The 14,142-nt window shown below is 50.8% G+C and overlaps 1 protein-coding gene across 15 annotated transcripts in view; it reads left to right on the forward strand.

Annotated features, from left to right (window-relative positions):
• MAP4 (microtubule associated protein 4) overlaps positions 1 to 14,142 on the forward strand; it is a 153,032-nt gene that overhangs the window by 84,021 nt on the left and 54,869 nt on the right. For 13 of the 15 annotated variants that reach the window (XM_066991024.1, XM_066991020.1, XM_066991012.1 and 10 more), the window contains 5 exons: positions 7,009 to 7,140; positions 9,934 to 10,044; positions 10,611 to 10,739; positions 11,355 to 11,429; positions 12,777 to 12,917. In XM_066991024.1, coding sequence (XP_066847125.1) covers positions 7,009 to 7,140; positions 9,934 to 10,044; positions 10,611 to 10,739; positions 11,355 to 11,429; positions 12,777 to 12,917 — 588 coding nt within the window. The remainder of the gene's footprint in view (positions 1 to 7,008; positions 7,141 to 9,933; positions 10,045 to 10,610; positions 10,740 to 11,354; positions 11,430 to 12,776; positions 12,918 to 14,142) is intronic. The other 2 variants (XM_066991022.1, XM_066991023.1) reach the window with 1 other exon arrangement.

Genomic DNA, 14,142 nt, shown 5'->3' on the forward strand with positions numbered 1-14,142 from the left:
GCTGGGCACTCGAGGAAGCCTCGGCAGGCGTGCGGCTCCCGGCACACCTGGGGCACCCGGAGAGCGGAGCCGGGGGAAGGCGCGCGGCGTCCGGAGCGCCGCCAGCGAGCCGCGAGCCTGCTCTGCTGACATCGGAGATGCGATAACAAATTACTCACTTCCTGAGCAGCTGACGTTCCCCGCGGGAAGCAGGAGCCGGAGAACAAACAGCGCCGGCAGAGCAATTAGAGGCGAGGGTGGGAGGTGTGCTCCGTGCGATCGCCAGGCGGTCGCTGCTGAAGGAGCATCTCTGTTAGGAGGAGTAAGGAACGAAGCTACACGATGAGCTGTAACAAATGCTTCTTTTTTCTTTTTTTTTTCTTCTTTCAGATTCTTTTTAAAAAAAGGTAAAGCGAAAAGCTTGCGTTGAGCTTCCAAGTTACTGACTTCGCATCTTTTAAGCTGGGAGGTGCCGGCTCTGACAGTCGTGCACGGAGCTTCTTTGGCATTCCAGATTATATAGCAGCAGGAAATTTCAGAAGGAAAGCAATAAAACGTTTCGAGAATTGTCAGCACCATCTGAAATGCGCTGCAGTTTCTGGTGGACCTTTTATCATCTCCTGATCTTTCCCCATCCAGCTCGGTGGTGGATTTTCATTCACTTCTCGCTGCAACGAAGTCCGTTTTAGAGTAATCTCAGCTAGATTGGGTTTTAGTGCTGGCTCCTGATAGGTCAGCCTTTATCTTTCTTGCAAGGACAGAATTTTTTCACTCCAAAAGCAACATCTGAAGGGCGTGCAAGGCTTAAGAGCTTGGGGGGGGACCTCTCCCATCTGATGTCCAACCCCTCTGCTCAAACAGGGAGACCAGGGGAGGCTGCTCGGGGCTTCGTCCTGCCGGGTTTGAACCATCTCCGGGGATGGAGACTCCCCAGCCTCTCCGGGCAGCCTGTCTGCTCTTCGGCTTGCCTCACAGTCTGCTTTAAAACTAAAAATTCAGTGGAGTCGCCTGTATGTCAGCTTGGCAAGAGGAAAGGCAGTGGGCAGAAAGTAACCAGCTTGGTGGCTTTGGTCCGGGTGAACTCCTCACCAGCAGGGCTCCCAGCTTTGCTCTTCGTTAAATGCAATCGCTTCTTTCAAGTCTCTGAGTTCTTGGGTAAAAATGCAAGGACTTCTCTGGGTGTGCTAGTTTGCGTACTTCTCCGTGTAGCTGCTCGCTGTGTTTATGCCTTAGATTTTGGGGTATTAGTGAAGCTTGTCTGTAATACTCACCGAGAGGGATTTTTAAGACCCTTCACACTGAGCTAGGCAATATTTTGCTTTACAAAATAATGAAAGCGATCATGAAATATTGAGGAGCTGTCCTGCAAGGTACTTCCCATTGCTGCGTAATTGGCCTGCACAGAGGGGGAGCGCCGAGCGTCTTTGAAGAGGCACCGCGTGCCCTTTAGGGCCAGGATTTGGTACCTTTCCCCTAAATAATGCATTAGTGTCACCGGCGAGGGAAGGGGGGGACCCCAGACCTCTGGGCTTCCTGCAGGGCTGTTACCTGCTGTTCCACATGTTGTCCCGTACAGCCCAGTACGTGGCCAGTTCGCGTAGTCCAGGGTGCGTTTAAAAAGCAGGGGGGGAAGGAACACGCAGCAAACACCGCACGTGTCCGCGGGCTGGGGACCAGCAGCCGCTGGGGCCAGCAGCTGGGTGCTGCAGCGCGGAGCCGGGCCCCTGCCTGGCGCGGGAGCCGAGAGCTAGCGGAGCAGCAGCGTGCGGGGACGGGCTCGTTCCCAAAGCCCTTCCAGCAGCACCAAGGTCCTCTTAAAGGTGGCGGGGTGTTGCATCCTGTGGTCTTCTTGTGTGCTTTGTGATCGCCAGGGGTGTCTTGTGGCGCCTGGGTTATTGTGCCGGCACCGGGAGAGCTCTTGGTCGCAGCAGTTGATTTCAGCAAGCTTGGCATCTGTTTAGGGTGCTGAACCAGCGCGGCGATCTGGGCAAATTAGCTTTGGGATCAGCTGTAGGAACGAAGCTCTTAAGCTTCTCTTGCCCTGTTTGCTTGGCGCGGCGCTGGCAGGGGCATCGCGTGGCTGCAGACCCATTAACTTTGAAGATCCTTAACCTCCAGCCAGGGAGCTGGTCAGTGACCTACCAAGATTAGCGGCTCCTCCGGCGAAAAGGCTTTGTCGTGGTAATCCCCTATAAAAGAGAGCTCCTTGCTGCAGGTCGGCTGGGGGATGCCCGGCAGCCCGGGGGCCTGGACACGGAGGTTTGAGCCCAGCGCCTCGGGAGCGTCCACGCAGGTCGCCAGGAGCGCGGTTTTGTACGGATCAGCCTCGGGGCTGGTGCCCGTGACCGTGTGGTGCCGGCAGATGCTGAGACCAACAAAGCGACGCCGGCAGCAGCGAGGCTGAACGCTCCGACTCTTCCTCCGGGACCAGCAGTGGGATCAGTGCAGGGGCAGCGCTACGTGCATGGGCTCCTTATTCTTACTTTCAGAAGCAAGCTCGCTCTGTAAGTACGCCGAGAGGGGGAATTTTCTTGAAATGAGACTTCGTGAGCTCTGCTCCTCCGTCGGTTTCTGTTGTCAGTGGTTGTAACTGGATTTGCAGCTGTGAGCAAAGCTTTAATACTTGGTGAAGCTACGGGCTGTGGGACCTGTCACATTCACGTTTAGCACTGAGTATATTCTCCGCTGCCGGTACGTGTTCCTAGCACCTCAGGAGTGGTCCTCGGAAAAATTTGGCTGGTTGGTTGTGTTTGCTTCAGGCTCTTACCTGAAGCTCACCTGTGCACGCTGTGGTTTTTAGGAGGGTGTGCAGAGCTGGGGGTGGAACTGGAAACCTTCTTCTCTGCAGCCGTGGGGGCCCTGTTGCTGCGATCGCCTTCCTCGTGTTCGGCCAGGCTGGTGCAAACGAGGAGGAGCTGAGTATCGGGACGGGGTGGGGATGGATCGGATGGGAAGTGTCTGCTTCTAGCTGCACGGCGAGTGGTGCCAAAAACCGCTGTGACTGGGAGCAGCGAGGGGTTTGTTGCCGTGGCTGGTTGGCCGGCGAGCAGCGTGCGCGCTGCCTCTGTTCCCCGCGTGCCCTGGTGCTCGCAGGGCACCTCAGAGGTAGCCACGGGGCGGGTGCTGCCCTCGTCCCGTGCCCGTGGCCTGGCTGCCTTCAGCACTGCTACAGGGGTTTGATGCCGTCTGAGGTCCCTCCTCAGTGTTTCCCTTTACGTTTCCTTGTGTCTGCTGTCTTACCGACCTGCTCGTCCCTGTTCCAGCAAGGCCCCGGCTCTTCATTTGAAGGCAAGAGTGCAGCCTGTCCGTTGGAACAAAGCACAAACCAACCTAGGCAGCAACCAAAAACCCAACCAAACAGAGGAAGCTAAGGCAGTTTTACTTCCGACGGACCCGTTGTGACCCTAATGATGCAGGCTGTGTCGGTGACAGGCAGGCGAGGCCCTGGTGGGGACAGGCTTGCCACAACCACTCGGGGTTCGACCAGCATGCTGTACAGTCGAGCAGACTTAGGGGGCCCCGATCCAAAAAGTCAGCTACAGTCCTCTTTGAGAAACTCGATGTCAAACTGCCTTTGGGCTCCCAGGCCCCTTCCTCACGCCGTTTTTCTGTTTTTCGTGGGTTTTGTAGAGAAAGGAATGGCAGCTCCTGTCCTGAGCAATTCACAGCAGAATGCAGTTAAACCCCTTGCTGTCGTATCTCACACGGTTACAAATAACGGTGCCTCTTGACGCTTAGAGGGACGCTTTCTCTTCCAAGCACTTTGTGAATTCAGTGACCATTGTCTGTTGTTTTACATGATTTCCTCTGCGTGCCTGGCGTCGCTGTCCTGTGCCGTCCTGTGCCGTCCTGTGCCACCATCCTGTGCCATCCTGTGCTGTCCTGTGCTGTCCTGTGCCATCCTGTGCCACCATCCTGTGCCGTCCTGTGCTGTCCTGTGCCGTCCTGTACCTCCTATGCTGTCCTGTGCCATACTGTGTGTGCCCTCCTGTGCCGTCCTGTGCCGTTGGAAGCTGGCCGGGGATTTGCTCTGCCCTCGCCTCTCGAGCCAGCCGTGCCAAACGTGGCCAGGCAGCAGCAGAACAGCTAAAAGGCACTGGCAGAAAAGCAGCGAGCGCTTGCCAAATCAGCTCCGCTTTAGGAAGCCTGTAGCATCTGCAGGGCCGTATCGCAGGAGGTAGGGATAACTCCCCTGACGGTCAGAAATTGGGTTTATTCAAAAACAATCCTTACTGCTTTTTTTTCCGGTGGTGTTTACACAGAAGCGAGGTGGTAAAAGGTCCTGTCCTTAGATTTAGAGTCTGAATTCCCATTCCCTGGCCTTCAGCGTGCTGTGAAGGTGACGAGAGAATTCCGTGCCGCTCCGGTACCGTGCCTTCTGCACCTGATGCTCCGCAGCAGGAATTGTCCCGCACGAGCCCCGACCGGTGCTGCCACCCGAGTCTGCAATGAGAAACGCTCGCCCAGTGCCCGGTGCTGCTCACCACGCTGCACGTGTTGAAAACAGCTCCCGAATTCTGCTTTCCTCGGGAACGTCTGCGCTCGCTGCCCAGGCGCGTTCGTGCCGGCGACTCGCAGGATTTCGTCGGCTGTCACCCGAGGGATTATCCATGGTCGAGCTTCGGGGCTCAGTTATATGAGAGCAAAGAGACCAAGCCACCTTCTTCCTTCTTATTTTTTTTTCCTCAATCCCTTTGTTTCATTAGTATTAGAATTTTTACAACCTCTCTGTGAATCTCTGTTCGACCTTGCCGTGAGTTCTGTGTGACCAGCTGCTACTGCAGACTTCTAGAAGAGGTGCTGCTTGGCTTTTTTGTCACTATTTTTTAGCATATCAGCATTGTATTTTTTTATTATTTCTTCTATTCTCTTACTTCTGTGCGCAAAGATTGTTTTTGCTTTTATTAACCGCAGTTTTGCTCCGAATTAGGGGGCTTTTGGGGGGATCTCTTCCTCTGCGTGTAACCGATGTCCTTTCCTGAGCTGCAGCCTGGCGGGGGCATGGTTAGCCTAAGCAAAGGGAAGAGCGCTGAAAGCATACAGAGGGTTACTGGCAAGAGAGTGTAGAATATTGCGTTAGGTGATGAGGGGAAGAGTTTGTGTATTTTTTTTCTTTTAACTCCTATCCAGAGGAAACTGGAAATTGCTTCGGAGGTTTGGTGGTGTCGACCTGGTAAATTCAGGTCTCCTTAACCCGAGAACTGATCTGAAGAATCAGGAGTCTGGGAGCCTGCTTGGAGCCTTCCCCCTGCACTTGTCGTGCTTGAGAGCTTCAGGACTCGTGTTCGTGCACAAGAACCAAAACCGGAAGGTCTGGAAATGTTTTGAACAGCAGCTGAAACAACCGTGCTTTCCGCAGCAGTGGCTGGTTTGGCATTGCCTCGATGCCAAACGCTTCTGCTAACCTGAGGTGTTGCTCAGACCTTGCAGGCGCTAGCCCATGCACGGCGAGTTTTGCGTGCCGTAAATACCGATAAATCCCTTAAACTTAAAAATAACTTCCCTCCTCCTGGCCACTGCCGCTCGCTGCTCTGTTGGAGCGATTTGAAGTTGAAGCCAGGGCAGGGTCAGTGGAGGTGTGCGCCCGGTTCCCTGTTACCCAGAGCTACCCCCGGTGCTCAGCCTCTCCGCGACTTCATCCCCAGGCACGGCGCTGGCAGAAGCATGGCTGGGGTGGTGCAGGTGTGTCCGTGAAGGCCCCGCACCGAGGAGGAGGAGGAGGAGGGGGAAGAGGAGGAGGAGGAGAAGGAGGAGAAGAAGGAGGAGGAGGAGGAGGAGGAGGAAGAGGAGGAGGAGGAGGAGGAGGAGGAGAAGGAGGAGGTGGAAGAGGAGAAGGAGAAGGAGGAGGACGAGGAGGACAAGGAGGAGGAGGAGGGGGAGGAGGAGGAGGAGGAGGTGGAAGAGGAGAAGGAGAAGAAGGAGGAGAAGAAGGAGGAGGAGGAGGAGGAGGAGGAGGAGGAGGAGGAGGAGGAGGAGGAGGAGGAGGAGGAGGAGGGCAGCAGAGGCTCTCAGCTCGCAGCTGCACTTCCTTGCTCTGATGCGTACACGTTTTCCAACTTGTCATAAGGACGTCAGAAAAAGATGACTGCGTATCCCCAATATTCCTCATGACAGTCCAATTTAAACAATTTTACCTCCCGTAGTCTAATTTCTTCTTCATTTCCATGTATGTGTGCGGGGCCGTCTGTGGGACGGAGCGACCCCGAGGGCCTGGCCCTGGGGCCCAGAGCCCCTGGCACGCACACGGCCGGTGCCAGGCCGCGGGGGCTGGCGTCTCGGCGCGGGTCTTCCTAACGCGGGCAGCAAAGGACGATGAATATTTTCCTCGGCCAGGTGGAAGCCGCCGGGCTTCGATGTGCCCTGTGCTTCGGGCCCGTGAACCAGGGGGGATTGGGCTCGAGCGTGAGATGAAGATACACAGATAAAGGCCCTCGAGGCACTCAGGGAAAGGTTATTCCCTTAAATGATCTGGAGTTTGTCCTCCTAGAGGAATAGAGAGCAAAAACTCCGTGCGGGTGCTGCCTGTCTGCGGTGTGAACGCTTTTATAAATACAGCCAAAGGCAAAGCATCAAACGCGATGCGTGTGCGGGAGAGAAGGGGAAGGGGCCGTGCCCTCCCCTCCTGCCCGGTGTGACCGGTGAGCTGTGCTCAGCACTTCTGCATCGCAGGCGCGACAGCTTCGGTCAGCTCCTCGGGGTTGGTCCTGTTGTGAAAAATCTCCCTCAAGCAGCTGCTGTGAATGTCCAGCATTGGAAAACGGGGCAGCGCCGTGGCGTGCGAGTTCTCTGTCCTCGGTCATACTGATCGGCTTGACCTGGTGTGGATTAAAATGCAGAAAGTCCCATTGTTCTGTAAATTATATTTAAGTGTTTGCATCAAAGCAGTGGAAAATGAAATAATCATGAATTCTGGTTTGGCTCATAGTTCATGTTACCTGTTGGCCTTTGAATGTCATCATGTGGTAATGAACTCTAAAAGGTTTGGGTGATTGTTTTTTTTGACTGTGCCATTTTCTTCCCTAATTTCAGTGTTCCCAGGAGAAATCATGGATGAAAAGCTATCCTATAAAGAATTTCTTGATCGCAATGACACCTGGGCGATGGACGACAGAGACCTGTGCTTTGAATCACAGCCGGTGTTCAAACCCATGGAGATGGCAGGTATGCCCGTGTTACTCCTCCAACTGCAGCACCTGCAAAAAGATACCTTTCACCCCATTTTCTCTCATTTTTGATAAAAAAGTATGGGAAATCAATTGCTAGTTTTTGAGGGAACCAAAAACCAGGCTACCCAGATTGCAACAAGCCATCAGCTTGGGAAGGAGACTGGCTGAAACGGGATGAAAGCTAACTTTTTTGTGATGATTTTGAACATTGTAGGCCTGCTTTCTAAATTATTTTCTTGCTATCTGAATCTTGTATTTACTAAGAGATTCTGTGAGAAAATTAGGTGCTGTTACAATGGTGAGAAATGATTCATGGAACAGCTGGAACAAAAGAACCACTGGATTCTGAAACACAGCGTCTCCCCCCGCCCCATTGCTTTGTTAGGTCGGAGAATGGGCTGGTGATGTAGTTACACTCAGTAGCCAGATGATAAAGTAGTTGATTAGGGCAATTTAAATACCTAGCCCATCCCCACATCTCCTCTTCGCCGAAATGAGGCGAGTCTGTGGGTTATCTATTGCAGGAAACCACACGGCCTTAGGTTTCACGTCCTTAGAGCATCTCGTGCACCCGTACGTGCCTAAGTTACCGTGCGTACCGCAGGACCAAGGCATTCCTCGGGACTGCCCTTCCTGGTGCTGAGTAAGCCAGAGGCAGCTTAAGGATGGATAGGTTCCTACGGCTGAGCAGTGAGAGAGCAGACAAGCTTTAAGAATGTCAGCAGGAGGGGAAGAAGTGAACAGCAGTCTCATAAAAGTGTATGGGTTTATTGCATATTTTTATTCAGGCTCTTTGTAGGCTAATTTCCCTCCAAAGGCGGGAGTTCTCTGGCCACTTGTGTAACAGGTCTCCCAACCAGCACTGCTGTAATTCCTCGTTCCGCGGTGAGAAATGTGGTGAGAAGCTCGGTTCAGCTTCTGCAGTGCTCTGCTGCTTCTGTGCAGCTTAAAAAGCGCGTGTTTGAGCCTGCTCGCTGCTCCTGGTCGCAAACACCGAGTTAGGGTCTGGTGCTGGGACTCAGCCCTGTGAAAGCAACGGTTAGGAGCAAAATCTTACAGATATATTTATTTATATACATCTATCTCACACTACTTGTAATAAAAAGACTTGTTTAGAAATGTTGTTATAGTGCAGAGGGAATGAAACTCGAGCATTGCCTGTTTGCTTGTGAGCCTTACAATGCTGTGAGGCTCTCAGTCAGGAGCGTCCCGTGATTCATTACTGTAGCTACAGGTAAATCACTGAACATGAGGAGCTGCATCTCTAATTGATCTAAAGTAACGTGCTTTTATTAGGCCAGGATCAGCAGCAAACTCGAGCTGTGTCTCTGAGCAGCGGCGGCTGCGAGTGGACATGGAAGTGAGCCGAGAAGAACTTTTCCGAAGTATTTTGTCCCATCTTACCTCCAGCTGCCTGGAAAAAACCTTCTCAGAGTTGTAACATTCGTCTGGCTTCATAATATTACAAACAAGCAGCAAGTTTGGGGCAGGTAGAGAATTATTTCGGACCCGAGGATGGATACCTTACAGCGCTGGCCGGGTCCCACCCGTGCGGTTCACCCTTGCCGTGCCCCTCGGCTTGCAGTCGTGGGGTGTTGTGCCGGGGGCTCTGCCCTGCTGCCGGCAGAAGGGCCCCGCTCACCTGCTTTAGAGGGGGGCTCAGGCCCCCACGGGGATCTGGAGAGGACAAGGAAGCCCCTCCACGCTCCCTGGGCCCTGCAGAGCAGAACCCGGGCAGCCCCCTCGTGCTGCATCCAGCAGCTGCTGGCACCGAGGGAAATCCTCAGCGTCCCTTTGAGCCTCTCAGCCGGTTTTGGTTGGAATGCTTTTTAGGTTTTGTTGAATTGGAAAAAGGCAGTTATTTAGTCTTGGTAGTGCTGTTGTAAACAGCTTGGAATTAACATTTTCTAAAATTTACTCTGAAGCAAGACATTGTCTCGGGATCTCAAATAGGCTGATAGATTTCTCAAAGAATTCGTGGTGCTCACCCAGCGCTGACATTTGGGAGCACAATGAACACTCGCGGTTTTGCTGTCATCCCCTGAAATAGCATGTCTGACGGGAGACAACAAGAAGCCTTCAGCTGAATCCCTTTTAATTGTGCTCAACCTGAAGAAAGCTGCGTGGTGTCTGCACATCGGCGTGTGGCGGCCGCTTCGGGAACGTGGAGCCCGTCCCCACCTTCCCGGGCAGCCAGGAGGAAAGGCCCGCGGCAGGGGTCGAAGCCTCCGGTCGTGGGGCTGTGCCCCCCTGGGGAGGGATGGAGCACTGGTCCGGGCTGGTGAGATGTGCTGGGAGTCACTGGTCACAAAACACCGCCGGGGGCTGTGAGCCAAGGGCGGTTTGTCTGCGAGGGGAGCGCCACAGCTCCTGCCCTTCGCCTCGCTCTTGGCTGGAGTAAGGCCAGACCCCCGGGGGGGTCGTCTTTTCTTCCTCTCCTTGTCAGCGAGGCTCTCTGAGGGACGGCTTTCGGTCGGGAATCCACCTTACGTACCACAGGAGGGGACAGGTTCTTCGTACGACTGTTAGAATCTACATTTCAGGCAATTTTCCCTCCCGTGCAGTCTGTGCAACCGTGTTTTGCTGTTGGGCATGAAGTCTAATGAGGGAGACGTTTGTGCCTGATAAGTAGTCTTGCAAGCAGCTCTCCCTTGGAAGTCCTTCACTCTGCCGTCGCATCGCAGCCGCGCTGGGGTCGGGTGCATCCCATCGCTGCTTTTAAATAACCTTACGCCGCATCGTGTCTTCGACTGTGTGGTAACGCCGGCCTCGTTTTGCGTCCCCTCAGACCCCTTCAGCATGCACCGAGGGGAGAACCTGCCTGAGTTGTCCTTTCCTGCTGACATGAAGAATGTGCAGCTCTTCACGGACCATGTTGACACTTCCACAGACATCCATGGTGAGACATCCGCAATCCCTCCTCAGCATCTGTCCCTGATGGTCTTTTTTGGTGTCTTCTCCATTGACCTTCACGTACTGAAAACTGTTGAGCCGATAAGTACACAGACCATGTAATCTCTTCACATGATTATGTTTTGTGCCTGAAAGACATGCCGGTAGCTGCTTCCAGGAAGGTTTTTTGTGTTTTTTTGTTGATTCGTTTGTTTTTAAACGTATTTAGGCAGAAGGAGATGGGGCATCTCGACAAGGTGACTTGGGGCTGGAGTCACTAACGGCTCTTGCCTTCATGGCTAAAGACCAAAGCTGCAGGAACTTTTTCCACCAAATGTTCTTCAGTGTTCAGGCTATTGCAGCTTAAGTGGTTATTAACGAGACTTCATGGGAGCAGAAGCAGAAAGCAAAAGGCAAATAACTTGTATGTATTTACTGTCTTATCTTGTTGGAAAAAAAAACAGATATATAGTTCACAATGTGATTTGGAGAGTTGCTTGAGAGAGTTGCTTGCAAACTTTATCTAAAATGACAAATGACAAATGACTGACAAACGGCCTTTTACTTCATTAGCACCACATGGATCTATGATGGTACCTGAACAACCTTTCTTGGGATCCCCCTATTGTCCTGCAGAGGTTCTTGACCCATCAGCCTTTATGGGCCTGGACTCAGCTGCAGAATTTCTGCAAGACAATGCAGGTAAGAGACAGATGTTTTGCTATTGCTGTCTGTCTCACTGTAGTTGGCTTTGAAGGATATGCAGCTGGAAAATCTTTGTGTATTAGTCCTAAAGAAACTTGGTGGGGGAATTAATGCATAAAATGAGTCACGATTAGAAAGTATCCTTTAGGAAACATCATTTCCTAGATCATGGGAATGTTCTAAAGATACTAGGGGATGAATGTGCCATTGAGCAAAGAACCTGCTCTGCCGGGTCCTGGGGTAACTCTTCTCTGACTGATGCAAGCTTGGACTGGTTATAATCACAGAAGAACATGACGTTATGATAGCATTCGTAGAGTGAGCTAAGTTACCTGAGAGTGAAGTGAATACAGCAGCAGAGTCAATACCCTGAGCAAAGGAGGAGACATTTCTTCTTGGAAAGAGCAGTCAGGCGTTGGGACGGGTTGCCCAGGGAGGTGGTGGCGTCACCGTCCCTGGGGGTGTTCCAGGAGAGGTTGGATGTGGTGCTTGGGGACATGGGTTAGTGGTGACATGGGTGGTAGGGGGATGGTTGGACCAGGTGAGCTTGGAGGGCTTTTCCAACCCCTGTGATTCTCTGTTAGTGACAGGACTAAATGTGTTTTTCCGTAGTGCCTGAAGAACATTGGATGGGAGCTCAGCATGATGTGAAGGGACCAGATGCCTCTTTCTTTGTTGAGCCATCAGGTAAAAATAGTTTCGACTTAGTCTGCAGGAACCGTCCAGTTCCTCTCATTCCTAGAGTTTCTGAGCAGCAGAAACAGAACTTGTGTCCCCGTCTGCCTTTTCAAGAAACAAAAAGCAGTATTGGAGCGAAGTGGGACCTGACCAAGAAAAACAGTATTTCTGGTTCTCAAATCAACTTGGAACAAAAATGTGTGGTTTAAATGTTACTTAACACACACTTTCAGGTTTAGTGTTGTAACGGCTGGGGGGAACCCTGCATTATGCAGACCGTTTACCTTCTTAGTTACGGTGACAAATTTATACAGTTCCAAGCCCAACCCTAAGTATATACTAGTGGTGTGCCCTTTGGGGGCATATAAAGCTGGACTTTAACCCTCTGAAAGCATGGGGTTAAGCGTGCCCGTTCATGGGCTATGGGGAATTAAAGTTGCAGATGCAGAAGTGTGCAAAATAACCCTGGTATCAGCAAGCTTGGTGGACTCCAGACTGCGCCTCTGTTCTGTGCTTCTCTTGCACCAATGAGGGCACCATGAATTCCAGCTGGGGTATCTGTTCAAGCATTACTTGACTCAAAAATAATAAATAGGATAAATAAAATTGACTCTAGAAAAGAAAGCTTGTAAAGCTGAAACTTTACTACTTTCAAGAGCCCTAGTCTTCGTACACGCTAGAGTCAAATCTGCTGACTTGAATAATATGCCAGAGTACTCATGTTTACTCCTTCTAAGGACCAGTGCAGCTGAGGGAAACAACAAACATAATTTTGGCTCATGCATAATCATCAGAATTTTAAATTAAATTCTAATTGCAAGCCTGTATACTCTGCCCAATTATCTTTAGACTATGGTTACAGTTAAAGCATTGAAGCTCCACTGAGGAGGACACATTTGCAGTGCAGTTGCATGTATACTACGATATTTGACCTGCAATGGGATCTTTATTGCTGATTTTGGTGAACGAGCCAAGAAGAGGGCAGTTTAACACTGACTGTGGGTAGACGGTGTGTTTAGAGCTCTTGGCTCCACCCAGGTTTCAGGGTAGAGCAGGGATGCTTTATAGCTGAACGTTCCTCGATTTTGTTATAGCAATTGCTTCCCTAAGGATACAAGTGTTTTCTTAGGCATTGCGCAAGTCATTTTTCCGAAACGGACCATGTAAACAGGTTCTGGTTCTGTCCTACCCGACTGAGTTGCTGCAGTGGGAGAGCTTGCTCATCAGGCTCGCTGCAGTCAGCGCGGAGCAGGCAGCGCCTCGAGAGGGTGATTCAAATCCTGGCAAGTCCAGAAGATAAAGCTGTTTGCTGAGATCTTTCCGAGTGCTTAATCAAACTTCATTTTCTATGCCCAGTGCCCCCCACAGTGACTGAAGCAAAAAAGCCAAATTTGCCAGAAAGCCCGGCAGCAGTGACTCCTGATTTTGTTCCTACTGCAATAACAGCATCCCCAGAAGGGGCTGAAGCCACTGATGCATCAAAAGGTGACATATCAGGTAAAGCTGCCCTTGTCTCATGACTGGTGCTGGTTTTAGACCCGTCATGAGCAAGCTGTAGTAGTGGAAAGATATGCGAGTGTCTCTTCTGAAGAAAAAACAGCAAGGTATTAACAATCTGCATCGTAATTAAAGGTTTATATAGATTGTGTTGGTGAGAAAGAGCAAGTCTAGTAGACTTTTCAACTCTTCTGTCACAGTCCAGTAACAGATAAAATGATTCATAAAGAATCAAAATTTCTCCAAGTTTCACCTCCTGAAAATGTTAGGGTGTGTCAAGGACATGGTTATGCCGTGAGTCTCCTGCTGTCTATAAACACCTTAAAACTCTGTTTTAAGAAGAGATAAAGAGACTTTAAAACAGAGTTTTTAACCTATTTACAGACAGCAGGAGATTCACGGTACATAACTATTTCTTCACCATCTTATCCTTCTGTAAAATCAAACTCCTTAAAACAAACAAACAAACAAAAAAAACTTGGTTTTGTTTAGTGGAGTATTGGTTTTATCTAAATACATCCTGAAGTGCAGTTTTGAAAAGGACTTTTACCATTTCTTTCGTTTTTCATTCATAATTTTCATTTTCATTTCCTAATTTCTTTCATTTTTCAGTTTGTTAAATATCTTTTAAACATATTTTCCACTGTTCAGCCGGGGGACGTTTTTAGATGCAGTTCAAACATTGAGTAGAAATTTTATTTTTTAGCATCTACTCAGCTGTGTATCTAAGGCGTTCAGGTCACCGTGCTGCATTGCACAGCGTATAGGTAGTAGCAGGGGCTGTTGAAAATAATAGCTGCAGAAGAAGTGTAATAGCCAGTGCTTCTGGCTTCGGATAATTTGTAAAATTTTCCTACAGACAGCTGGAATCTGAATGTTATTTTGAAACTAAGAGCTGAGTTTTTAGTAGCTATTATGTAAAATGTGAATGAGGCCAGGTTTGAGAGAATCAGGGGCAGCTGGCGATTCGCTGGGTGGCAGTGCCTTCTGTAGCAGCAGTGCCCTTGCTTCCGCTCGAGTTGCGGTGCTGTCCTGCCCACGAACAGTAGAAACAATATTTGAAACGAAGTGCATGTGGCTCTGGAACGTTTCAGGACTTCTTCAGTTGTTGGAATACGCTGCCGTGCTCGTAAGGGTGACACCAAAAGTTTCTGTCTCCTCCTACGCAGTGAAAAAACCTCATTAGGAGTCTGGTGTCCATCCTGTGGGGGTGTGCTGCTTGCAG

The sequence above is a fragment of the Anser cygnoides genome, chromosome 2, assembly GCF_040182565.1.
Source record: "Anser cygnoides isolate HZ-2024a breed goose chromosome 2, Taihu_goose_T2T_genome, whole genome shotgun sequence".
Taxonomy (NCBI): Eukaryota; Metazoa; Chordata; class Aves; order Anseriformes; family Anatidae; genus Anser; species Anser cygnoides.